Here is a 12978-nt window from a genome sequence, read left to right as displayed (position 1 = left end):
ATGCACAGTAGCGCATCTGATAAATGTGTGCCTCAAAGCACCAAACACCCGGGCTTGATCCTGACCTCAGGTTCTGTCTGTACGGAGTTTGCGCATTCTCCCTGTGCCCATGTGGGTCTCATCCAGGTGCTCCTTTCCTCCCTTATTCCAAAGACGTGCGGGTTTGTAGGCTAATTGGCCCTAGTATATAGGAAGTGAATGCAAAAAAGGATAACGTAGAACCACTGTGAACGGATGATCAATGGTCGGTGTGGACTCGGTGGACCGAAGGGTCTGATTCCATGCCATGTCCCCAAACTAAAAGCCAAACTGAACATCAACAAGGCGCCAACTTTCAGACACCTCCTCCTACTTATCCTTGGACTATGACTCCACAGACGAGAAGGGAGGTGCCGTGGTAGTCTGGCACGCTGATCTCTACAAATCTGAGGCCAGGCGCCAACTCTCAGACACCTCCTCCTACTTATCCTTGGACCATGGCCCCACATACGAGCACCAGGCCATTATCTCAAACACCATCACTGGCTTCATCACTTCCACATACAACAGATAATACTCCGACATTTTCGCCACCTCCAACAGGATCCCACCACTGGCCACATCTTCCCATCTCCTCCCCTTTCGGCTTTCCGCAGAGAAAGCTCCCCCCGTAACTCCCTGGTCAATTCGTCCCTTCCCAACCAAACCACCCCCTCCCCTCGTACTTTCCCTTGCAACCGCAGGAAATACTACACTTGTCGCTTTACCTCCCCTCTGGACTCCTTCCAAAGACCTAAACAGTCTTTCCAGGTATGGCAGAGGCTCACCTGCATTTCCTCCAACCTCATCTATTGCATCCGCTGTTCTAGGTGTCAGCTGCTCTACATCGTTGAGACCAAGCGTAGGCTTGGCGATCGCTTCGCCCAACACCTTTGCGCAGTTCGCGATAACCAACCTGATCTCCAGATGGCACAGCACTTCAACTCCCCCTCCCATTCCCAATCCGACCTTTCTGTCCTGGACCTCCTCCATGGCCAGAGTGAGTCCCACCGTAAATTGGAGGAGCAGCACCTTATATTTCGCTTTGGTAGTTTACACCACAGCAGTATGAACATTGACATCTCCAATTTCAGGTAGTCCCTGCTTTCTCCCTCTTTCCCCTCACCTTCCAAGCTCTCCCACAGCCCACTGTCTCCGCCTCTTCCATTTTTCTTCCCGCCCCCACCACCCCAACAGTCTGAAGAAGGGTCTCGTCCCGAAAAGTCATCTTTTCCTTCGCTCCATAGATGCTGCCTCACCCGCTGATTCTCCAGCCTTTTTATCTACCTTTGATTTTTCCAGCATCTGCAGTTCCTTCTTAAACAACTAAATGCTGTGACATAACATTGTAATCTACACATATTGTTAAATTTGATCCTTATTCTAACATGTATAATATTCACCTAAAAAAAAGATTAGAGGTAGTTGATCCCTACGTTGGAGATATCATGGATGTGTGCAGGAATAAAATGGAAAGTTTGAAAAAACTGGAATTTTTCCCTGAATTGCAAACATGCTCGAGGCAACTTGAAGTCGATTTCCCACGGCCGCAGCTTTTAAATTTTAGTTTTTGGTGATTTAAATCTAAGGCACGCAGCCACATTATAACAGTTAAGTGATCCACGCACTCGTCAACCATCCCTCCTGTTCAAATTGCAATGATGAATACAGTTTTTTTTCAGTTAAAAATTGAAATTGAAAATGCAATCATAAAGAAAGCACATCAGCGCCTCTACTTCCTAAGAAGATTACAGAGAGTCGGTATGTCAAGGAGGACTCTCTCGAACTTCTACAGGTGCACAGTATGGAGCTTGCTGACAGGTTGCATCGTGGTTTGGTACGGCAACCTGAGCATCCAGGAGCGGAAAAGGCTGCAAAAAGTTGTAAACTCTGCCCAGTCCATCATCGGCTCTGACCTCCCTACCATCAAGGGAATCAATTGCAGTCGCTGCCCCAAAAAGGCTGCCAGCATCATCAAGGACCCACACTATCCTGGCCACACACTCATCTATCCGCTGCCATCAGGTAGAGGGTACAGGAGCCTGAAATCTGCAACATCCAGGTTCAGGAACAGCTTCTTCCCAACAGCCATCAGACTATGAAACACAACTTCAAACAAACACGGAAAATCTGTTGTCCTGCAGCAAGCAAGAGTTTCATTGTCCTTTCTGGGACACATGACAATAAACTCTCTTGACGACTTCCCGAAACCTACACAGTTTTGGGGAGTTAATATTCCTCTTCATGTGGAAGGGTATTCAAAAGTTAGGAAATATTGTTCAGAATATTGTGCTTTTTAATAAATTCAACTAGTTTATGAAATGTATCTACAGTACATGCTATTTCTAATGATGCACTTTAATTGATGTCATTGTGCCAATTATATTTCACTTTATAGATATCAGTCCAATTCATTCTTAAATGAAGCCATGGCCTTATAATCAATTATGTTGAAAGATATGAGGTTGTTAAGAATGTGATCTAACTCTTCCTTTTTTTTTATTCTTTTGGTACTAATCCCAAGGAAACATAATATTTTGCTAATGATCATCTCAAATTATTTTATAACTTTGATTACCTCTTCAAAATTCCCCAAAATGCAAACTGTATGAACATTTAAAAAGCACATAATGAACTTTGTAATTAGTAGATACTAAAAAATATATATCCTTAAGAGGCCATCTTACAGCTGTAAATGAAATGCTCATCATTATTCTGCTCCTACTCTATAACCTACTTTTCCACTTAAACTGGTGGCATTTATGAAATGAAAGTTTGACAAATTGTGAAACCGTCTCAACAATATAAATGTGGCATTAAAAGTGATTTTGCAATAAAGTTTGATTTATAGATACCCTTGGCTTCAGTTTGTCACAGAACATGAATTCCCAAAGCCTTCATCCCAATTTTATTATATACTTTGTGTTTCAACAGAACACTTATGCCAGCATTCTTTTTTTTTGGGGGGGGGGAACTAGAGTATAAAAGTAAGGGTGTAATGAAGTGGTAATGGTGAGGCCCATTTGGAATATTGTGAATATTTTGGGCCCCATTTCTGAGGAAAGATGTGTTGGCGTTGGAGAAGGTCCAGAGGAGGTTTACAAGAATTATCCCAGTGATGATTGAGTTAACATGCAATGGGGTGTTTGATGGCTTTGGGCCTGTACTCGCTGGAGTTCAGAAAGACAGATCTCATTGAATCCTAGTGAATAATGAAAGGTCTAACTAGAATGGACATTGAAAGGATGTTTCCAGGCAGAGGTTCACGTGCATCTCCCTGAACCTCATCTATTGTATCCGTTGTTTCTGGTGTGGAGTCCAATATATCAGCGAGACCATGCGCAGACTGGGCGATCATTTTGCTGAACACCACTGCTCAGTCCACCTCGGCCTACCTGACTTCTTGGTTGCAAAACATTTTAAATCCCCTTCCCATACTGATCTTTCTGTCGTGGGCCTCCTCCACTGTCAGATCGAGGCCGAACGACAAATTGGAGGAACAGCATCTCCTATTTCGCTTGTGGAGCTTCCAACCCAATACAATGAATATTGATTTCTCTAATTTTTAATAATCCTTGCATTCACTCTCTCTCTGACCTTCCCCCTTCCAGTCATCCTGCTAGTTTCACTGTTTGAATCCCTTCGTTATTACCTCTTCTACAGCCAACCATGGACTATTGCAGGCTCCACCTTTCATTGGTCATCGATGCTGGCTCTGATCTGTTCTATACTTTTTCATATCTCTCATTTCCCTCCCCCCAGATTCTCAGTCAGAAGAAGTCTCTACCTGAAATGTCACCTATTTGTTTTCTCAAGAGATGCTGCCTGACCTCCTGATGTACAGCATTTTGTGCCTATCTTTGGTGTAAACCAGCATCTGTTGTTTCTTCCTGCCCCAAGGATCTGTTCTTTTGTTTATCAAATTTTATATCAGCTGCAAAATACAAAAACCGTACACTGCCACACTCCATTGATTACTCGTGTTGTCATGTATGTTACATACTACTGATCATGCACAGCATCTAGGATAAACTAGACTAAGTGGGACCCGTTGGGTCCCGGCATCACATGGGAGGGCTGGTCACCAACGCAATATTCCACCACTCCACCAATTCCAATATTGCTCGCCAGTGGGGGGGGGGGGGGGGGGTTCTGCAGCCACCTGACAACCTTATTTTGTAAACCAAACTTTTAAAAAGGTAGGCAAACAATTGGGCTGCAGCCACCTGTCAACCAAAATTCATTTTGTGAACACAAACTTGTTAAGAAGGCGAGGCAAACAATTGGGTTGCAGCCACCTGACAACCAAAATTCATTTTGTGAACACAAACTTGTTAAAAAGGCGAGGCAAAAATTGAGCTGCAGCCATCTGACAACCAAAATTCATTTTGTGAACACAAACTTGTTAAAAAGGCGAGGCAAACAAAGCCACTTTGCAGCCATCTGACAACCAAAATTCATTTTGTGAACACAAACTTGTTAAAAAGGCGAGGCAAACAATTGGGCTGTAGCCACTTTACAGCCACATCGAGGGGACTCACCGTGGAGTAGATGTGCTTTGAGTGTTATTCGCAGCTCAGAGAGCCGTGATCCTCTCGCTTCCTGGGGCTCGCAGAGACTGAGCGAGGCACTACACTTCCAGGTTTTATAGTGCCTTCCCCCTGCCGCCAGCGGGGGCAGCAGAGAGAATGGGGAATTTTTTTTAAACATTAATATATTTCTGATTTTTCATCGATGGGAAAAATCCTCTGGTCCCGGAAGGTGGAGGGGGGCTCTGAGCGAGGTGGCCAAAAATGACGGCCGTTGGTGGTGGCGTTCTCTCGTAAATTGCAGCACAGTGGGCCAAAAGTGGTCAAGATCAGACTTTTAGTAATACAGATTATTCATCTTGTAAGAGTCACTGACCTGCATGTTTCTTAGAAGCTGAAAAATCTCCATTGTTCTTGAGACAATGTCTTGCACAGTCTCTTGGCCAATTCGACAGAGAGAAGCTGTATTAACTTCACGTCCTGCCTGGCCTTGAGGTCCAGAAAATGCTCCGGGCAACCCTGGTCCAGGTGCAGGGGGTGTAGCCATCACTCTTTCTTCTGACACGTCAATTGGCTGAGGGTCCTATCAGAAAGAAATTTGCAAAAGTGAGAAGTCAAGAATATCTTGAAAAGTAACTCAGTAAAAAAATAAAACTGCTATCTACATGCATTGCTTAACTTTTTCATATCAATGTGCATAGTGATACAGCATTGATAGAACCTTCAAACGAAGCAGGCCAGACATCATATCAAGCCCACACCAGCAAGGCCGACACTCCCACCTCAACAAACTTCTCCTATAGCCCGGCAACATTTCACCATCCAATTGTTATCTTTGAAAGCAGCAATGGAACCTGTTTCTGCTTCTGGACAGTGAATGGCAATTTGTAGTCTTGCCCACACTGAGACTTATTGATGTTGATCATTATGGAAGGTTCTGAGAACATCATGAACCAAGAAAGCCGAACAATAATCGACCATATACAGAGAGCACATGCAGACAGACAGAAAAGACAGACAAGCCAGACAGACACAGTTGCAGAGCAACAGGGAAGTGAGGAGAGGAGTGTGTGTGGAAACAACACACTATATTTGGCACATAGCATGTCCCAGAGCAAAGTTGCCTTCACTTTGTCTTAATAATAATTTATTTAAAAAACATTCCAATGTAGCCACGCTAACCATCCTGAGGCTTCCTGGGATATAATCAACCTATTAACAGAAAGACAGACATGCGACAGTGAGTGTGTGAATGTATTTCCCAACAAATCAGCCAATACCATGAAGAAGTGTTTCTTAGGTTCTCTTATGATGTCTTTGACATTGATTTGAGGATAGCATCCATTTGCCCCACTGGATATTCCCATCACTGGATAATGTTTCCATTTCCTCCAATAGTTATTTTCCGAATCCAGAAAACCTCAATCATATCATGTGTTGCCTTTCCAAATTCCATAAAAGGTACACTTTAAATATACTTAATATTGCCATACATCTTATTGTCAACATTAGGAGCATGTACAGTCACTATAATCCATTTACAAACCCACTAAATGCTGTGAAATTTCAGGGTACTTTTTATAACTTCCATAACCACAGAGGTCTCAAGATTTACTGTGTTGGCCAATTAGTTTGTTTTATGAAATACAAATATACCTTGAAACATTCTAGATATTTCAGGTCAATTTCCATGAGTAAGCATCATGACCAGGCTAAAACAAAACAAAAATCAAATCAGTGTTTAACTTTACCTGCCTTTTCATAAACTAAAGATCACAATGAGATACATGCTGGAAGTTGCAGGCTCATCAAATGCCTTCATTCTTTCAAATACCTAAACAATATAGAATTACCACAATGGCAGGAAGAGCTTTGAACTTTATTATAATTATACACAAACAACATCAACAGTATAAAAATGCAATGGAACAGGATTAATATGCTACGTCTGCAATAATCATACATCTTCCCTGCAGAGAGCATGATATCTTACTAAGCATTTGCAACACCCTGGCGCAGCATAAAATAACATGGTTACTTTTGGTTAACATATTATTCTTTATATTCTTTAAAAAATTGCTGCAGGCCAGGCCTACCCTGCAATTCTCCCTCCTGAATGCTTTACCGATGATCCCTTCTTTCTGTTCAGTGGTTAAAAAACACCTTCTTTGTGAATAAGTACATCATGTTTTCTCAATCTCGGACTACCTCAGCCTTTATAAAGGTAGCTGACAATGTGAAAAGTTTTAAAGTTACAACAAGCCAAGAGAACGTACATGACATGATTCGCAAGTTTACAGATGACACAAAAGTGGGTGGTGTTGTAGATAGTGAAGGTGGTTGTTAAAAATAGCAGCAGGATCTTGATCGGTTGGGCAGGTGGGCTGAGGAATGGTCGATGGAATGTAAGACAGGGAAATGTGAGATGTTACATTTTGGAAGCTCTAACATGGACAGCACCAACACAGTGAATGATTGGGCTCTGGGGAGTGTTGTAGAGCTGAGTGATCTCGGAGTACAGGTACATAGTCGTTGAAATTGGCATCACAGACAGATAGGATGGTCAAATAGATTTTTGGCACATTGGCCTTCATCAGTCATAGTATTGAGTATAGAAGTTGGGAGGTCGCGCTGCAGTTGTATATGACATTGGTGAGTGCATTTAGAGTATGATGTTCAATTCTGGGCACCATGTTATAGGAAACATGTTGTCAGGCTGGAAAGGGTGTAGAGTAGATTTATGAGAATGTTGCCAGGGCTTGAGGGCCTGAGCTACAGGAAGACATAGAGCAGGCTAGGACTTTATTCCTTGCAGCGCAAGAGGATGAGGATGATCTTAATAGAGGTGTACAAAATCATGAGAGGAATAGAAAGAATAGACGCACAGAGTCTCTTGCACAGAGTAGGGACATCAGGAACCAGCATACATGGGTTTAAAAAGGTGAGGGGGGGGGAAGATTTAATAGGAACGCAATAATTAACTTTTCCACACAAAGGGTGATAAGTGGATGGAACGAGATCCGGAATAGGTAGTTGAGGCAGGTACTTTCGCAATGTTTGAAAAACATTTAGACAGGTACATGGATAGGACAGGTTTGGATGGATATGGGCCAAATGTAGGCAGGTGGGACTGGTGTAGATAGGACATGTTGGTTGGTGTGGGCAAGTTGGCCGAAGGTCCTGTTTCCACACTGTGTAACTCTATGACTCTAAGTACTGTGCAAAAGTTCTATTATTATTATTATTATAAGCATATAGACCCACGTACAATATCAACACTCACTTTCAAAACAATAAAGGCACTTTCAGTCTCCATGCAATGAAATAACTCAACCACCCTCACCTGAAGCATTTGCTTTACAAACTAAAGCTCGTTGTCCAAAAGGGGAAAAAAATTGAAAGTTGCTAACATCTTGAATGTAACAGCTAGACACATTATGATTTGCAGTCGATTTTAAAACTGAATAAGATTTTAATAAGCGAGTTCGGTATTCCGAAAAACGCAAGGAATCGTGGGATTTGTCCAAGGATGACGGGGGGGGGGGGGGGGGGGGGGGGGGGGGGGGGGGGGGACTGGATTGGGGGGGGGGGGGGGGGGGGGGGGGCGGGGGGAGGGAGACCGGGCGGTGGGAAGGGGAGAGTGGACCGGCTCTGGGCAGCTGCAGCGCCTCATCCACAGAACCGCGCCTCATCCGCAGCCAGGATCAAACCCGCATCCCTGGCGCCGCAAACGCTGCCAAACCGCCACTGGACCATCCCTGGCTCAGCCTTCTCCGACTCGGCATTCGACTGGGCCATGCTGCGGGCGGCCTGAAGTTGGAGCTGGCCCAGATTCTGGGCTTGGGGCTGGGCATGTGAGGGGGAGGAGGTTGCTGCTGCCGTCAGCACCACCATCACCAACAGCTCCAGCGGGCGCCCGGCCTGCCCATGGCTGGCAGGAGCCCGTCCCCAGACTCTCTCTCCGACCAGGACGACTCCAGCAGCAGCAGCTCAGAGTCGCCCGTCTTCAAGAAGGACCGGCGGCTGCCCATCTTCAGCAAGATCTCGGTGTCGGACTGAGGGGAGGGCGGTGGAGGTGGAGGGCTGCCGGCCGACCCGGCGGGACAGGCAGAGCCGAGCTGGAGCCAGCTCATGGCCACCCCGGACACCTACGGACAGGGACGGGACACTGGAGAGGGGACTGAAGGCCCAGCAACAACTCAACAGCGGCCGCAGCGACGGAGAACCGGGCCCGACCTCGACCACGGATGAAACGCAAGCCTGCACACAATGCAGCACCACCGATACCCAGACTGTTTATAGCTAGAGAACTATGACCTGGGCATGCGCAGTCTGAATACTGAACTCGCTTATTCTTGTCACGCGATTAAAATTAATTTGTCCAACTTTACCAATGGTACAGTGACGCAGCTGGCAGATCTACTGTCTCACAGCGCCAGAAATCAGGGTTCTATCCCGACCTCGTTCGCTGTCTGTATGGAGTTTGCACGTTTTCCCTGTGATCGAGTGGGTTTTATAGAACACTAGACCAAGAAGCCTAGACAGTAGTTCACATCCCCCATATTACCTGATGCTGAGCAAAAGCTCAGCGATGTTTCCCTTTCCTTTGTAACTCTCCTCCAAATATATTTTGTCTCTTTCCCTTCCACCCGCACCTGGCACTTCCCTTCAAACGTTTTCTCAAAACTAATCCATTTTACTTCTTACTTGATGCCTATTCATCCTCTGTAAAGTGTTTAGCGAAAATATTCATGATAACAGCAGCGATCAATGTTCAAAATAAAAATCCTTTTGCACTTTTGTTCTACCCGTTTTCCACATTTTTTAAAAAATAAAAAAACATCAAATGTTAAACAAAAATGTATTTTTGTTCTTGTACATCAATTTCCAGGCACATCAAAGCTGTGTGGTAACCCAATAGCTACATTTAATGTACAGACTGGTAAATTAAACAAACAGAGGGTTTTTTTACCCTCTAAAGAAAAGGTAGAAGATAGCAGATGCCAAGCACATCCTCATTTTATTGTGTTGTGTTGAGGATACACAATAGGCATTCCTCAGAGGATTTACTGTTGCCCAAGGAACCAAGCTAGAAACACAGAACTGAAATTCCTAAGGGCACCTACGCTTAAAATGGAGGAAGAAAAGAAGTGATGTGGCTTAATGTAGATATTTAGCACTCTCCTAACATCACGGATTCTGACAACAAGGATTGCACTCTTAACCTTATTCCTCTGCACAAAAAATCAAAGGATCATGAATTATACCCCTAACCTCCACTGGTGACTTTTTTTATTCTTTGCTAAATGGCAGGGAAGGTAAATTCATCTTTCTGATCTACTTATGAAAATGTAAAAACTTGCAGCTTTTAAACATTTACTAGAGAGATCAACAATTAAATTTCAATTAATTCACGTAGTCAAACAGCAGAACCGTCAATGACTGGATTATAAATAGCATCCTTACATAATAACATGTCCTTAGATACTTCACAGAAGTGTTATTAAACAGCTCGAGGGTTACATCATGAAAAAAAGATCAAACGTTTGGTTGAAAAGTAGAGTTTAAGGAGCATCTTAAATAAGAAAGAGAGTGGAAAGATCCAGGGAGCGAATTCTAGATCTTGGGAACAGGATAATCTAAAGGATCTGAAGAAGGGTCTCAACCCGAAACGTCACCCATTCCTTTTCTCCAGGGATGCTGCCTGTCCCGTTGAGTTACTCCAGCTTTTTGTGTCTATCTTCTAATCTAAAGGATCATCAGAATTGAAGGTGCACAGATATCTCAAACAGTTGTAGGGAGAGAGATGGCACACAAAAATGCTGGAGAAACTCAGCGGATGCAGCAACATCTATGGAGAGAGATCTATGGAGAGTAGGGAGAGAGATTATGGCCGTGGACCAAAATAAAGAGTCAAAAATCCATCACGTCAACTGAACTCTGTCACTGGACTCCTCAACTACAAGGAAAATTAAATGTTAAAAATAAATCACCCACTTTTAAAAAATATCCATTCAGATCTTTGACTGGTTGATAGCAACCGTTCTCCGAATGACTCTATTTAGAAAAGTAAACAACTTTTCTTCCCCCATTTTACATAGCTTTATGCAACTTTTCAAAAGAGCTTTTGCAGTTGCAGCTCATAGACTGTGGAACATCCCTCTTCCCATCAGAACTGCCCCCTCCATCGACTCCTTTAAGTCAGACTTAAAACTCATCTTTACTCTCAAGCCTTTCTTGACGTCCTCTGTGGGTGGGCTATATGTATTTATGTATGTACTTAATCTATGAACCAATGTTGTATAACGTTAGTACCTCCACCAATGTAAAGCACTTTGGCCAACGAGAGTTGTTTTTTAAATGTGCTATAGAAATAAAAGTGACTTGACTTGGCTTAAAAATAAGCCAGGTTTAAATGTCAGGGCTTTCCCGCAGCCCAGGAAAAACAAGGCTGGAATAGCAGCTCCGGTTTGAAGGAAAGATACGATTCACTGCCGAGGAGAGACGCAAACCCACTGGAGTAATTCAGTAGGACAGGCAGCAGGCGAAATGTGTAGGAAGGAACTGCAGGTGCTGGTTTACACCGAAGATAGACACAACATGCTGGAGTAACTCTGTGGGACAGGCAGCATCTCTGGAGAGAAGGAATGGGTGACGTTTCTTCAGACATAAGACAGACTTCAGTCTGAAAGGTCTCGACCCGAAATGTCACCCATTCCTTCTCTCCACAGATGCTGCCTGTCTTGAGTTACTCCGGCATGTTGTATCTATGTCGGTGTAAACCAGCATCTGCAGTTCCTTCCTGCAGACAATGGGATGGATGATCTGGATTGTTAGGACACACACACACACTGCAATCCGGCGCTAAATGATCACTGGGTTTTAATACTCACGGTTTAACCTCATGCCAGCCGAACGGGGTGTGTGAGGGCGGCGGCTCATTGAGGCGGAGTGGGAGTGGGAGTGTGAGAGGCCGCCGGCAGCGGCACCAACAGCAACAGCAACGGCGGGGGCGGGGCGGGTCGAGGTGAAGGCTGCACGGCCTGGGACGGCGGGCTAGGCCCGGCCCGGGAGAGGAGGGGCCTCGCGCTGCTCGCTCCAGGCTGCTCCAACTGCCGAGCAGCGCACGAGCTGCACAGCACAAGCTTCCAGCACCCCGCTCATTCTTGCCGCGAAAGGCACGCTCGCAATTGTGCAGCAAGGGGGGGCTGCAATCATTGCAGAATCCCGACGCGAACACTTCCTTCGGAGATGGACACAAAAAACATTGCTGGAGCAACTCAGCGGAACAGGCAGCAGACGAGATGTGCAGATGCAAGAGTCAAGAATGTTTTATTGTCATATGCAGCACAACAGAATATGTAAGCAGAGTACATCACGAGGAAAAACGTTCGGTGTGTATAGGCAAACTCAATAAATAAACAGATATAGTGCAATAATAATAATAGTCTGTTGTGGTTCAGAGCTTATTTGTTGTCATGTTTAATAGCCTGATGGCTGTAGGGAAGAAGCTGTTTTCAGGCTCCTGTACCTTCTTCCCGATGGCAATGGTGAAAGTCAATAGTCAATTTAATTGTCATTTGGACCCCTGGAGGTCCAAACGAAATGAGTGTGTGGCCAGAATGGTGTGGGTCTTTGATGATATTGGCTGCCTTTTTGAGGCTGCTCGTTTACACCGAAGATGGGCACAAAATGCTGGAGTAACTCAGCGGGACAGGCAGTATCTCTGCACCGAATTAATGGGCGACGTTTCAGGTCGGGTCTGTAGAATGGTCACACATTATTTTGCTCCAGAGATGCTGCCTGTCCCGCTGAGTTACTCCAGCATTGTGTGGCTACAGGACAGGCAGCATCTCAGGAGAGAAGGAGTGACTGACGTTTTGGGTCGAGGCCCTTCAGGCTGAGAGTCAGGGGAAAGGGAGACAGAGATATGGAAGGGTAAGGTGTGAAGACGACAGATCAAAGAGGATGAGAGGGACATGTAGAATGGACTCGAATTCACTCTTTCATCGTCACCGGTGAACCTTGCCCTTCCCATACCAATCTTCATGTGCAATGTCTGTCTTCTACCAACTCTCTTTAAATCAAATTAATAATTGTATAATAAATTATGAGAGGCATAGACAGGGTAGACAGTCGGAACCCTTTTCCCCATGGTGGATATGTCCAATACTATACAAGATACATTTATTTGTCACATGTGCCAATTGGCACAGTGAAATGTGATCACCATACAGCCATACAATAAATTAAAGAACACAACACACGATAGAGCTCAACATAAAACATCCCCACACAGCAGAATTTAAAGTATCCCACTGTGAGGGAAGGCACCAAAGCCAGTCTCTTCCTCGATTTTCACCTATGGTCGGGGCCTCCGGAGCCCTCCGCAGTCGCCGCTACGGGCAGCCCGCCGCTCAGGCCCGCTCGC

At 44.8% G+C, this 12978-nt stretch overlaps 1 protein-coding gene across 3 annotated transcripts in view; it reads right to left on the bottom strand.

Annotated features, from left to right (window-relative positions):
• Window positions 1–11980, bottom strand: part of med30 (mediator complex subunit 30) — a 34154-nt gene extending 22174 nt beyond the window's left edge. For 2 of the 3 annotated variants that reach the window (XM_055634595.1, XM_055634594.1), the window contains exon 1: window positions 4924–5130. In XM_055634595.1, the coding sequence (XP_055490570.1) occupies window positions 4924–5094 (171 nt within the window). In that variant the 5' untranslated portion in view covers window positions 5095–5130. Of the gene's footprint in view, window positions 1–4923; window positions 5131–11440 lie in introns of those variants that run through there. The other variant, XM_055634596.1, reaches the window with a different exon arrangement.
• Between the last annotated feature and the right edge of the window lie 998 nt (window positions 11981–12978).

This window comes from Leucoraja erinacea, chromosome 4, assembly GCF_028641065.1.
Source record: "Leucoraja erinacea ecotype New England chromosome 4, Leri_hhj_1, whole genome shotgun sequence".
NCBI lineage: Eukaryota > Metazoa > Chordata > Chondrichthyes > Rajiformes > Rajidae > Leucoraja > Leucoraja erinaceus.
The sequence above is the reverse complement of the archived record's forward strand: the minus strand, read 5'-3'. Positions and strand labels throughout refer to the sequence as shown.